Genomic DNA, 15,307 nt, shown 5'->3' with positions numbered 1-15,307 from the left:
ACCTGACAACATTGCCAGGAACTGCGTGAACAACTTCCACCGAGCGTTACTCTTTACCTGACGAATATAATCAATGCCACCCTCAAACTCTGCTACTTTCCATCTCCGTGGAAAGTAGCCAATACAATCATGCTTTTGAAAAAGGGCAAAATCCGTACCGATCTAAACTCTTACAGGCCGATATCACTCATAAACGTCCTAGCTAATGTCTTCGAGAGGATCCTCAAGGAGAGATTCGTTGACTTTACCACAGAACATAACATCATTCCAATTCGGCTTTAGAGAAGGGTACTTTACCAAAACGGCATTGACAGAAATCGTCACACATCTTGCACAAAATCTGAACGACGGAAAAGTTTCACTAGGCATCTTTCTCGATGTTCAAAAAGTCTTCGACCAAGTCTGGCATGCTGGACTGGTCAAGAAACTGTTGAACATCGGCCTGCCTCTTTCATTCGTTAGACTTATCCATTCATATGTATCTCATCGTCTAATAACGGTAAAGGAGCGGGGTCACTTCTCTGATTCTTTTACTTCCACAGCAGGAGTACCACAGGGTTCTGTGTTGGCTCCCATACTATACATAATATACAATAGTGACTTCCCTCCACTTTGCTCTACGTAGATGATACAGCTCTCGACATCACGAGACGTTGACTCAGTACTTGGGTTTGCTCGAAATCACCTTAACCTGGTCGACAGGTGGTGTCGAAGATGGAGAGTAACACCCAATCCAAATGAAACTCAAATAATTCTCTTCAAACATCCACATCTCAGCAAATACATTACACCCATAATTTCCGAAAGACACGACCTTAGACTCTGAGGAGACCGACTACAGCTCCGGGACCGGATCGAATACCTCGGTGTGGTGTTTACCCAAACACTGAACTGGAGGGTCGATCTGGACATAGCCTGTAACAAGGCTAGGAGCAGACTCGGACTACTCAATGCTCTTTGTGGTAAATTCGGAAGAACACATCCACGATCACTCATACACACATATACAACATTTATCAATCCGGTCATCGAGTATAGATCCAACATATATATATATATATATATATATATATATATATATATATATATATATATATATATATATATATATATATATATATATATATATATATATATATATATGTATATATATATATATATATATATATATATATATATATATATATACATATATATATATATATATATATATATATATATATATATATGTATATATATATATATATATATATATATATATATATATATATATATTACGGTGCACGGCCACCTTACACAAAAATTGCTTGCGTTGGAGAGGAGAATCCTGCGTAGAGTAAATAACAAGCAACACGATTACCCTTCTGCCCTCATACATCACGTGTCGAACATCCAGCCCGTAAATGAGAGGCTTTCCAATCTGAGCATTAGTTACACAGCACCATCCGGGACCAAAACTTCAGAGCCCAAAGCATCTTAAAATCTACCTGCTTATCCATCGGCAATGTATTCAGAAGAAAACCTAAGCCCAAAATCCCCTTCCTTTCCACAATTTTACTGGCTCTTGCCAGCAACGAACTCCCTCATGACATTGGCATACAGTAGGCAACTCTCCTCTACTATCGTCGTCGCCATTAACCTTAAATGCTCACTTCGAGCTTACTTAGACAGGGGGGATCGGTTTGATGTTTTTTCCCGATCCCTTTGCACAGCGATACCTGTCTATTGGAGAGGATACAGCCACAGCTGCCCTCTCGCGATCGCGTTCAATTCAATTTGTAAACATATATTTATTCATATTTCACTAACATATTTTTTAGATCAATAAATTCTGAAAAGGACCGTTTTACCAATACCCTTCACCTCTGATTGTCCAGGCGCTCCTCCGACGACCAGACACAACAAAACACCAGTGGATCTACGAACCAAGAAAAACCAGCCGCAACACAAAAAAAACAAAACACGTCCTGAAGAGGTGGAAAACCAGAATACAAAACACCAGACTAAAAAGAGAACACCCAAAGCAAGTATAGATTAACAATGGACTATTATTTCCGTCATACAATTAGGTATATAATAAAGAGTCATGTGCTTTTATATTCTAAGGGTTTAGTACACTAATGGGACTCTCATCCCCAGAATTGTCGTTTAGCTCATATAAGAATCTAGACAAATTTATCAGCTTGTCCGGAGCTCATAAATCTTTAATTTTTGTCATCTTTAAAAATTTGTTTTCATGGCAAGGCTGTGAGCTAAACACAACTTGGAAGAAAATCTTAACATGCAGGTAATTGACAACGACAGGACAAAATGATGTATTTGACAGTTGATATATTAAAATAATTTTGATTTAAAAAAAAAACAACAAATTACATTGCAAATGTAATTGTGTACAACGAGGATTATGAAGATAAAAGAATTAATCATAATGGAATTAATTTGATAGAGAACAGATGTTAAATTTGTTTACCTTCATTAATGAGTTTTGTGTGTTTAAATATGGAAAACCAAATAAATCCAGTCAAGGTTAGAACTAGGCTTCACTCCCAAAATAAACCCAAATCTTAACCAAGAATAGAAACATTTTTGGTAATACAATGAATTTATAAACTTTGTGAATTTAACTAATAATTATGTAACTGGGTAAGTTCCATATTTTATGAACATTTGAATAAATTCTTATTATTTTTATTTCTATAGGTTGTTATATTCAAACAAAAATGTGATACATATATCTAATGTTACCAAGAAACTAGTCAATTCAAGTAAAGAAGAAAATTACACATGAAAGCACAGATGGATTCTTGTGTGTATTTAGGCCCTGTAGATCCACCAAAAGAACCTGGTATTACAAAATTGTTTGTGGTATTGCCCTATGACATTGCAATTAGAATATTGGGAGCATTTATACCTCCTTTTCGAAGCTACCAGAAGGTATATGTTGACCTGTTGGGACCATTACTAGCAGTATTACTATTAGCTGGTTTTGTAACCTATGGAAATTCCTTAAAATTAGTGAGAATAGAATTTACACCTGTTGAATTTATTTTTTGGTATTCATTTTTAATGCCATTATTTTGTTATGTGATTGGTAGGCTAGGACAAGCCCAAATAGGGTTTTTGAAAACAATTTCCTTAATAGGATATTCATATTATGGCCACTTATTTACATTGATTGCTTCATTTTTATGTTTCCAAGAGAAAAGCAATTTCTTTTTCTTTATATGTTTAATAACATTTGGAGGGCTTAGTAATTTTAGACTGGCAATCATTTATTTGCGCAGCATACCTGCTCCTGCAGTTAGAGTGATTATATGTGCCACTATAGCCAGTGTGAACATTCTTAGCGTAATATTTCTGCACTTTGCTTATATGCACAGACATTATGTTTATATACAACAATAAATTGTTATTGTTATAATCCTAATAAAGAAGTTGTTGGAGATTAAAAGTTTATTTTTATTTTATTTATTAAGAACATCATCAATAACTGGAACTTGAAAATATAAAGAAGACTTTTCTTAACTTAACATGTAGAATCTAAACTTATTGATATAAATAGGAACAATAATGTAATTCATCTGGGAAATACAATAGGTTATTTGTTAAGTTGCAGTGCTACTTTAATCTTATATCCAGAAAGTATACAGTGTCATCAATGCTTTAAAGTTTGTATTGAGAATATGAAAGGGTAAGAGAGAGCTACTAACATTGGGGTGAGATGGTTATAAAAACTTCTAGTAGTATAAATTGTTAACTAAAGATAAATACACACAATTCTCAGTTTTCAGATTGTCTTAATTACCATTAACAAGTGTATTAGAATTTCCTTCAAAAATGTTCATCATCAATTGAGTTAGAACTCTTCTGCTGCATTTACTAGTGACTCGTAAGTATTGTAAACTTCACTAATGATTATAACGCACTTTGCTGGGACAGAACTTTGAAAAGCCAGAAACTACATGGTACACTGATGGCTCAAAAACATTGGAGTGTATAGGAGCCGGTATAGAAGGGACAATGCAAGAGATACATTTCCCATTACAGCCTACAAGAGCCAAACAGCATTACAATTTTTCAGGTGAAAATAACGGCAATAATCACTGTGTGGAAGAACAGAGCAGGTAGTGCTTAAGGCACTCAATTCTGTAGAGGTCAGTTCTAAGCTAGTACCGGATTGTGTGGGTGTCCTAGTGCCCTAAGAGACTATAGCCTCGGTACTAGGGAACGAGGGTCATAAGGACAATGAAAAAGCAGATGAAATGACCAAACAAGGCTCATCAATGCCATTTGTTGGACTGGAATGGTGAACGAATTCACCAGGACAAAGACAGGCGAAACAGTTCATTATAGAACATTTGCCAAAATTTACTGCACACCCACTAAGCAAAGACAGGAAAACAGTCAAAGACATAGTAGGTCTGTTAACACGGCACTGTTAGCTGAATAGGCCGTTAAAACTGATAGGATTGGCAGATGATGACTTATGCAGATTCTGTTACCTAAAGGAAGTTATATTTTGTCTGTTACAACCTAGCAAAAGCCACCAGCAAAGAGGTATACTAAAATTCAATAAGCTATACATGGGACATAAACATTAGCAGATGTAGGCCTCCAACAGGACAGCATTTAAGATTATTTTTTCGTTTGGCAAAAAACGAAATTTATATTTTAATTTTGCAAAAATGCAAGACAAAAAACCTGATTGTTTTTGTTGATATCCAACAATAAGAACCATTTGTACAGGGCGAAAATACCAAGAAATTAATTTTTTATCTTAATAACGGCCAAAAAAATTTATATACAGGGTGTTTTCAAAAGATATAAGTTGTATTTATAATTTCAAATTAACTATGAATGTAAACATTAACTGTAAGTTGACAACACAGATTTCCAAAAAATTGTCCAGATGCAACGTTAGTAGTAGCAAATTCCCCATGGATTGACCAGCAAAAGAAAAAACAAAAGTGATATAAATGTTAAGATACTGTCTTTTATTGCAAAAAATTAAATACTGAGTTACTTTTGAAGCTCCTATCTTTGTAACAACAATGTGTTGCAATTATTTAGTAAAAAATATGCAATAATAAACTTAACATTTATATCACCTTTGAATCAATAATGCGAACTGGATATAAAAGTTTAGAAATTTTAGATGTACAACAATAAAAGTGTGACATTAAATTAGTTGCATCTGAATTTTCTATTGCTTATTCGTGATATCTAAAATTCCCTGTAGTATTATACAGTATATGAATATTTTGAAACGGGTCCAGTCTTCTGAATCTGTTTATTTTTATAGTTGTTTGTACTATTGTAAAAAGTTTAAATATTACAAAATGGTTAGTTTTTTGGAATAAAAATACAAAGTGATTCATAATTCGTTTGAGTTCGGCGTAAATATTTGGTAGTGATCGAGATCTCAGCTACTTTTAAACATTATTCTGATGAACTGGATAATAAGGTCACTATCATCAACATTTATAACAAGTGGTTCAACATGTGTTTCAATTATATTTTCCTACCGCCACATTTCCTTTTCTACTACTTCTTGAACATGTTTCCATGTTTCTGATGTAATTGATGAAGTTGAACTGTAAAATAGATTATTGGCATCTGAAAATTTAAAAATGGTGTTTTTACCTACAATATCATTTTTAATACTTGCCCAGATGAGTTCTAGGTGGTTTAACTCACGGATATGGAGGAAGTCTCAATACCAGTTTATTCTAGGTTTTTGCCATTTCATCAATTACATATTTATCATAAAATGTTTTTGTTTTTTTATGATATTGTCAAATATTTTAATTTATTGTCTTTGCTGTAAAATAGCAATTAATACAAAAAAGAGGGGAAACAAGCCTTTTCTTATTGAATATTTTTCAACTACAGTGGAACCTCGATTATCCGTCAAGGCACCGAACCAAGGGTATGACAGATAATCAAAAAGGCGGTGAACGGAACATTAAAAAAATAAAAATTCATAGTGTACCTAAATCTGAAATTTTATTTGTATGTTTAATTTGACAATATTAGAGGGAATTTATGTTAGTACAATCGAATTAATTTGATTTAAAATATTCCAAAATCTTTGTTTGTTTTATTGTTACTTCACATTTTGCAACGGCTGAATTTCTTAATCGACGTAAAATCATTAAATCTACCTTATTTGCTTCTTCTTGCCGAGAATACCACTCGATGAATTGTTGTATGTGCGATGCAGCTTCTTTATGCAAATCTTTGTGAGTTGCAATATCATCATCAACATCTTCACCGTTAAAGTCTGTGTCAGCTTCTGAATCAGTTTCGTCCTCCTCTGCTGCAATTTCAACGATTTCATCATCTGTCAGCAATCGATAGCCATTTGCGTCCTCATCACAGATTAACGGATTAACCATTCGTTTATGTCATCTTTAGGCAACGAAAACAAAACAGTAAACAGTTGATTCAGCCATAACCTCATTTGATACCGCATCACGCTCGGCGGAGTTGATTCAGGCCATAATTTATTCCACGCTCGTTTCAGCGTTACTTCCGAAACATCAGCCCAAGCATTCACAGCATTTTCGACTGCGTGTTTTAAATTGTATGCTTTCCAGTATTCTGGCAAAGAATGTTCCTCTTCCATAACTAGGTATTAAATAAATTTTTTTCTGTATCTTCTTTTGAATGTTTCAATGACCGATTGATTCATTGGCTGTATCAATGATGTTGTATTCGCAGGCAGAAAAGAGCACGTGATATTTCTATTGTCATTTCGCAACATACCCACTTCAGGATAGGCAGGTGCATTGTCCAAAATGAGAATCGCCTTTGATGGCAAATTTTTTGCTTGGAAGTACATATTGTCGAACGTCCGGTATAAAAACCTAAAAAACAAGACGATAGATAAACAAATTTTGATTTGCAGTACATACCTTTTTGAACCAGTCAGCGAATATTTTCTGAGACATCTATGCATTATGTTGTGCGTAGTAGTTAACGGAAAGCGCGTTCATATTTATGCCCTTGAAATAACGTGGTTTTTTTGCTGTACCAATCCATAATAAAGGAAGGCGATGGTCACCACTTGCATTTGAATACATCATTGCAGTGATTCGTTGCTTTTGCGTTTTAAATCCGGGTGCATATTTTTCAGGAGTGCAGCGAGTGTTTTCGTTGGCAATGCTTTGTAGTTTAAACAAGTTTCATCCGCATTGAACACTTGATCGCGTGTCAAACCATATTCATCGATCATAGCTTGAAACTTTCTTTTATATTCGTCAACGACTTCAATACTTGCGGCGATATACCGTGGCGATTTTTGAGCTTTTCCAACCAATCGCTGCTTCCTTTGAATGAAGGATCGCCATTCAATTTTATGTTGAAAAACAATGCTTTTTCGGCAACAATTGGTCCAGACCAAGGAATACCTTCGCTTCTTTTTTGAACGAACCACAAATACAGAGCCGTGTCGAGTGATTCATTTGCGGCTTTTTTCATTGTCTTACGATGTTTCACCCGGCGATCCAACGATTCCATTTGCGAAGCATACTTTTCAATTCCTTCAGCATTTTTCTTTAAATCATTGTTATTCTCGGAACATCATACTTTTTGCTCAATGCGAGAGCAGAAACACCTTTCTTTAGTTCTGCAATAATTTCTGTTTTCTTTTCAATTGGCAAAACAGCACGTTTTCTTTTTGATGCTCGAGATGTGGAAGGCTCCATTTTTCAAAACTTAATTGATCAAACGACTAAGTGACACAATCAATGTTCGAATCTGAATTATGGTGACACACAGATATTGAATGTAATAATAATTGTACTGTGCGTTTTTATTTTCGGCTTGCGATTCTAAAAATAGAACTCTAAAAGCACGGTATCATTTATCATTACCTATTTAAATTGAAATTTAATCCAGAGCCCTGTATAGGAACAAAAATTATGTACATAAAAAAAGCGGTGGTGGCATAACTGCATGTGTACATTTCAACAAATTTCGATTGGCTTATCGCAATGCTCAAACAAAAATGAATTGATGACTAATTTTTTACTTATGTAGTCAATATAACTTATGTATGGACCCTGACGGTTATTAGAGAGACGGATAATCGAGTTTCCACTGTACTTAGATTGCACTAAGGACCTTCATAATTCGTCTCGAAAATTTTCATAACATAGTAAACAGCACATCAAATTTCATTAAACTCGAAAGTTATAAACAATTTTTTGGTTTATAAACAAATAGAAGATCTCGGTAACTATCAGCTAAAATTAAATTCAGGCGTTGGAAAAGTATGGCTCGATAAGAAGTTTCTTATAAAAGCAAAAAAGTTCAATTACGAGTAGTGATTCCTGAGATACAACCGGTCAAAGTTGACCGGCATTTGCGACGAAGTTAAAAACAATAGGATGATAATCTTTAAACCATTACATTTTTCTCAATAAAAATTTTTAAATCTTCAAGCTATTTATAACATATATTATAATAGATAATAAAAACCATCGGTATTGCGCGTGAAAAATACCAAAAAAATTAGGTTGAAGAAAATACCGAATTTACACAAGTACGTTGCAAATTATAAACGAGCACATCAAATTTCATTAAACTCGAAAGTTATAAACAATTTTTTGGTTTATAAACAAATAGAAGATCTCGGTAACTATCAGCTAAAATTAAATTCAGGCGTTGGAAAAGTATGGCTCGATAAGAAGTTTCTTATAAAAGCAAAAAAGTTCAATTACGAGTAGTGATTCCTGAGATACAACCGGTCAAAGTTGACCGGCATTTGCGACGAAGTTAAAAACAATAGGATGATAATCTTTAAACCATTACATTTTTCTCAATAAAAATTTTTAAATCTTCAAGATATTTATAACATATTATATTATAATAGATAATAAAAACCATCGGTATTGCGCGTGAAAAATACCAAAAAACTTAGGTTGAAGAAAATACCGAATTTACACAAGTACGTTGCAAATTATAAACGATTTAAAACAGTTTGTTTTCCAATTAAACAAGTACGTTTTTCTAAACTACTACTTTAGCTACAGATTTCACCAAATGCAGTCTTCGTGGAAGTATTTTCCGTGACGTGGAATCGTTGATAATGTGAAAGTTTAAATTTAGCGTTTTTAAGCATATTTCAAATGTATTTCTTTTGTTGCCAAAAAATCAAAACTGAAATTTCATGCCATATGTTTTAAAGATTGGGCTTTAAGAAAGGAAATTCCATAGTGACCGGTTAAAGAAAAAGTGATATTTTAATTTTAATAATCGATAAAAATGGTAAAAATCGGGCAACGTTTATTTATTTAACACTTTTATAGAAACTGACTTTAATTGCGACAAAATTCAAAAATCGCATAAGAATTCTGCATTCTTTAACTTTAAAACGCTTTTTGATTTTTGTGGATAGGACACACTGATCAAAAGATATCGAATTTTTACCGTCGAATTGATACAAATTTTATTTAAAATTGATTTCGCGCGCGTAGCCTCGTCACTTCAAGTGATATTTCTGAGAGAACGGTTTATTTGCACAAAAAGTGCTAATAAAGTCCCATAGAAATTCTTTTTCAATGGCGCATAGATTCTTGGTAAATCGATTTGTTTCGTTTTTTCCACTACGAGAAGGGGTGGTTTTAGTAGGAAGCCGGATAGGAATAGTAAACTTTTTGCACATTTTTTAATGTCTCAAAATTAACATTTTCAGAAAAATTTAGCTTGTTCGTATGATTTTTAGAGGTACAGTGGCATTTTCATCTCTGACGATTGGAGTATAAATAAATTTATGTATTTATAACAAAACTAAAGCATATCTGGTATTTGATAATGCGTTTCTTAGATGACTCTACTCGATTTATGTTGAATTAAAAAATGGAGAACATTGCTGTATTGAAATTCGAGAAAATACATTTTTTTACGTATATCGATTTTGATATTTGAAATTAAATTTTCTTAAACCTAATTTTATTGGAATTTTTCACGCGCAATACCGATGGTTTTTATTATTAAGTATATGTTATAAATATCTTGAAGATATAAAAATTTTTATCTAGAAAGAGCTCCAAAATAAAAAGTTAATGGTTTAAAGATTATCATCATATTGCTTATAACTTCATCACAAATGATGGTGAACTTTGAATGAAATGATGGCTGGAGAGAAAGAATATAAATAACTACGTAGTGAAAAAAAGAAAATCCACCACAGAAAAAAGAGAAAATATGAACAAAGAACTACAAGACAGAACAGCAAGAAAAACTAAGAAGGAATTCCTGAATGGGACCGAAAATGTTTTATATGTATTATATTGATATATTAGATGTTCTTTCGTGGCATGGTGTATGGAGGGATTAAGGGGTTGAGAGGGTTGTTCCCTTTACCATGGATGAACTTGTCGAGGCATTGGGTTCACTCAAGACGCGTAGGTCCCCCGGACTGGATCAGATACCACCTGAGGCGATGAAGGCTAGGAGGGGCCGAGCCTGCGTGGCTTCTGGAATAAATGAATGCACTGCTGGAAGCAGAAACCTTTCCTGAGCCTTGGAGGACATCGAGGTTAATACTGCTCCCCAAGGCTAGGGAAAAGTATGGCCCCATCTGTCTTCTTTCATGCATTAGTAAGCTGTATGAAAGGATGCTGCGAGTACGCATAGACGACATGATTGAGAGATCAGGTGGTTTATCTCGGAGACAATTTGGTTTTTGTAAAGGGAAAAGCACGATTGATGCAATCATGTGTGTACTCGAAGCATTGCGCAACAAAAGGGATAAACATCGCTGGGCGGCCCTGCTGTTGTTTGATGTTAAGAATGCATTCAATACGCTGCAGTGGGACGGGTTATGAAGGCAATGGAGGAGAGAGAATGTCCTGGTTACCTGATGAATGTGGTGGCGGAGTATCTGTCCGGGAGAAGGATTATGGTGGAAAAGGGCACGATCGTGGACGTGACGCCCGGGTACCCCAGGGATCTGTCTTGGGCACGACACTATCAAACCTGAAGGGGACAAGGAACAGGCAAAGTGTTAAATTGCAATGTGCGGGAGCATGTCTAACACCCAAGAAATAAGTAAAGTACCTAGGAGTGACATTGCACCAGAATGGAAAATAGGGAGAGCACGTGCGGGAGGTGGTCCGGAATGCTGCGAATAGTGCGGCTGCGTTGGAGAAGATGATGCCCAACATTGGGGTACCCAAATCCGAAAGGAGGAGGGTCTTACACGGTGTTGTACAGTCGATCATCCTCTACGCGGCACCAGTCTGGAGTGAGGTGGTAGAGATAACGGCCGATAGGACGCTCATGACACAAGTGAATAGAACAAGTCTGTTGCGAGTGGCATGCGCCTACACGACTGTGTCTGCGGCAACCTTGTGGACCATCACTGGATGTTTTCTGTTGCATGTTTTGGCGGTGGAAAGAAAAGAGCTCTATGAGAGAAGAGGCCCAAACCTTACTGCAGCCGAGAGAAGACAGGAAATTGAAAGATGGCAAAAAGAATGGAACAACACGGAGGATGTGGCACAGTGGACGAAAATGCTGATCCCGAACATAAGAGATTGGGTGTACTGTGGCTACAGGCGACTAGATTATTTCCTGGCGCAGGTGCTCACAGGACACGGGTGTTTTAGGGCCTACCTCTCTACGTTCGGAAAGGCTGACACAGATGAATGCCTATACTGTGGATACTCGGACACTGTGACACATACGATGTTAGATTGCAGCAGATGCATAGTAGAAAGGAACAGAATGGAGAGAGACAGGTGTGAATTTTGTTACAGTAAGAGAAATGATTAAGAGAATGATTAAAAATAAATCAGGTTGGACCAACATATACAGCTATATCCGTGCAGTGATCAAGAAAAAGGAAGAGGAAGAAAGACAGCTGGACCAACGGCAAAGGTAAGAGTGAAAGATGCTGTAAGTTGAAGCTAGAGAAGTGGGTCACACTGTACGAGTTAGATAGGCGTGAGTCAGACTGTGGGAAAGAAGGAAATGCCCGTCTGGGAATGATGCCGTACTAGAAGCGATGAGGGTCTTCTACGCGCTACCTGGAACGAGACAAGGAGCCTCCTTGCTGACAGTCTGTGGATGAATGAAGGTAATGCTTCGGAAGTGATGGACACCTTACAGCGGCCATTCCGCTTCCGGATCGCTGGATGACAGAGGAGGGTCTGGTTTAGCAGGTAGGTGTTTGGCGTAGACTTGGCGACGAGAGGGCATTTTAAAGTACCTCCCGTTTTTTATAAACATATTGTTTTTATTTAGTTGTGTTTTTAATATGCCATACGCTAAATGAAAAATAATTTCTCCGCTACTAATACGCTTCTTGGTAAAACTCATAAGGTCAGCTCAATTATACAATAACTTACGATATCACGCGTATGACTCATTTTATTATTTCTTTGCTGCAGTACAACATAATTTTGTTTTCAGCTGTTGTAGGTTTTGTGCGCTATGCTTTGGATAAATCTTTTACTGCACCAGTTTCGTTAAACTTTTTACTAATATATTGCCAGTAGACCTTGTTATATTGTTAGGATAAAAACTATTGAATATTATTCAAATTAAATGAGTTTATTCATCTAAATGTAGGTATTACTTTAACTTCGGCAAAAATAATGTAAATGTAGCAATAACTTCGAAATTATGGCATTTAGGTATGGAGAATAGTACATAAAAAAGAATCACTATTTTTGTTTGGTTCACACAGTAGGTTCACAAGTGGTTCTGAATAGAATATACAATGATTTTAAGTCGTGACACTTTTACACTCCAAAATCACTATTATTTCGTTCAGTAAATTTTTTAAATCTAGCAAAAGAGGCACGATTACCCTCGTTCCTAATGGAAGCACTATTTTTTCTTCAATTTTAAATACTAAAGAATAAAAAAAATTGGTCCCAAGAGTGTGCTCTTAAGTTTCAAAAAAAATGTTTTTGGCATCAAAAAAGTGTATATATTTTCTGTGTAATACGTCGTATATTACATAGTCATTTCTGAAGTCACGCATTAACAGGATAACAGCTAAACAACAAATCTTAAAAAATCTGTTTATTGTTATAAACTGGTAACAGTGAACATAAAGCTAAAATATCTAAGAAATATTCTTGACAATAAGTACATTTAAAATGTATGAAAAATACAAGTTGTTTATATTTGTAATATGATTAATACATATATATTAAAAACCTGTATCAATTGAAGGAGTTGCGTTTAGAAATGCTGAAAATGGAACTCATAAGTGAATGATACTACAAAATAGAATGTTATATTTTATTTCCTGGTCTTAAATCCTGCAATTCTCTCGTAATATTAACTATTAAGTCATATTTTTAATTTGATATTTTGATTGGTTACGGAGTAAGAAAAAGCAAAAAACAACAAATCTACTTGTAAATATAAGTATAAAATGAAGATATTAAAATTGTTAAATTGTAGACGAGACAATTAACAAAGATATGCCTAAAACTTACTTTTACTTTTAAATTTTTTCTCCAAATTGACGCATTATATAAATTAACAAAAACATATTTATCTTTAAAACAAATTAATTATGCAAAATAAGTAAAGAAAATACTGTACAAAATATGGTACACCAGGCATATAACCTACTATTAAGTTTGGATATGGTATTAAACAAAACATTTGATATGGAAGTCTGCGTTGCATTTCGAACACCGCATTTTTACTCTAGCATGGCACAAACCACACCGAGATGTTTTTTCCTGTGAAATCACCAAATGGTCTACTCGGTCATAGGAAGCAGTTTCGAAACGGTTTAGATTTGATTTCGGTATCAACCAATTCAAACAAAAATAACCGCCTTATTACCACATAAAACAAATAGTATATGTATATAGAGACGAGGTCAATTGAAGGTGTATTCGATGTAAACTCTCTATCAATAAAAATATATAGTTGTGCAGAGCAGCATAATCTGTATATAATGCAGCGGCGGCCGGCCAGGTGAAGTAGGTGAAGGTGAGGTTCACCAAAAAAATATAATTAAATTGAGACAAATAAATAAAAAATTAAAACAACATTATTATATCTAAATTCTGAAATCAATTATTTATTCTCTTTTAATTAATCTAAAAATTAAAAAAGACAACTAGCTTTATTAGCGGTACGTACTTGACGGTCAAGTCCTGACCTGTGTCACTAGCCGTGTATAATAGGATTCAGGAAGAGGTGAATATAATTTTTGAAATGCAAAATCCATCTGCATCAGCGTTCACGGTTGCCATGGCAACGTGACGTCAGCCTATCCTTAGTGATAGCTGAGAAAACTGGTACGTGCAGTTCCGCTTAAAAATATATTTATTATTCGTCTTCACCCACTGTTGGATGTGTATTTGGTATTCCTATTTTTTGGAAATTTCTCTAAGCAACAATATTTTGAAATTTAGTCCATTATATAGATACTTTTATATAGTATAGTGTATAGTATAGTATTTATTAGTTTAGTTTAGTCACAATATTAATTTTATTTGTTTAGTGCACTTTATTAATACATTTCTCTGTGGTTTGTTTCGGATTTCGGATATAAAGTGTTCTCGTGGATTTCGTTTGGACAAAAATATTTTTAGACTTCTTCTTCTTCTTCCTATGCCGTCTCCATTAACGGAGATTGGCGACCACATTTCTAAAAATTTCTCTGTCTTTTGCAACGTGGAATAAATCGTCTACAGTCATGTTTGTCCAGTCTCAAATATTTCGCAGCCATGATTTCCTCTTTCTACCTATTCCCTTTTTGCCATCGACTCTACCCTGCATGATTACCTGCAGAAGACTATATTAAATGGTGGCTAAATTAATGACTTGGTGTGTAATATATTAGAGACTCCATTTCGGCATTGGAAAAATGAAGATAAAAGGGATGTTCTTTTACATTGTCGACCAACCAGTATTTTAAACATCTGCGTCTGATCCAGAGTGGTCGGCTGCAATCAGCATCTGACTTAGAGTGGGCGGCTGAATCGAAACTCACCAACCCCAGGCGTGGTGTTTTAATCGCCAAAAAACCCTCAATGAAATGTCGAGGTTCAGAACTAAAATACCCCAGGCAAGCAGAACTGAACGAGAAAAACTGTTTTCAAGTTATTAGGGCCATAAACTCTAAACATTTTTTTTAACGAATTTTTTATGAGATTTAGGCGCGAACTAGGTACCAAAACTCCTTTTGGCTCCGGCAAGCTTTCCTCATCTTCACTACTTTTTTAGGCCACGAGCCGCCGCTGATATAATGTAGTATCTACTTAGCTAAAAGATCTTCCCTAATTCTCTGCACGTGATCATACCATCATAATTGGTTCAT

The 15,307-nt window shown here is 35.0% G+C and overlaps 1 protein-coding gene across 1 annotated transcript; it reads left to right on the top strand.

The window, feature by feature from the left end:
• Positions 1–2,308: 2,308 nt before the first annotated feature.
• On the top strand, positions 2,309–3,451 carry LOC140433455 (protein YIPF3-like). Its single transcript, XM_072521457.1, has 2 exons — positions 2,309–2,643; positions 2,701–3,451. Exon 2 carries the CDS (start codon positions 2,785–2,787, stop codon positions 3,403–3,405), a length of 621 nt encoding a protein of 206 aa, XP_072377558.1. The 5' UTR covers positions 2,309–2,643; positions 2,701–2,784; the 3' UTR covers positions 3,406–3,451.
• Positions 3,452–15,307: the final 11,856 nt, after the last annotated feature.

The sequence above is a fragment of the Diabrotica undecimpunctata genome, chromosome 2 (assembly GCF_040954645.1).
Source record: "Diabrotica undecimpunctata isolate CICGRU chromosome 2, icDiaUnde3, whole genome shotgun sequence".
Lineage (NCBI taxonomy): Eukaryota > Metazoa > Arthropoda > Insecta > Coleoptera > Chrysomelidae > Diabrotica > Diabrotica undecimpunctata.
Note: the sequence above shows the minus strand (reverse complement) of the source record. Positions and strands in the feature narration are given on the sequence as shown.

Excerpts from the sequence above, each read along its gene's own strand:
- LOC140433455 (XM_072521457.1), top strand. The coding sequence starts at position 2,785 with ATGAAAGCACAGATGGATTCTTGTGTGTATTTAGGCCCTGTAGATCCA.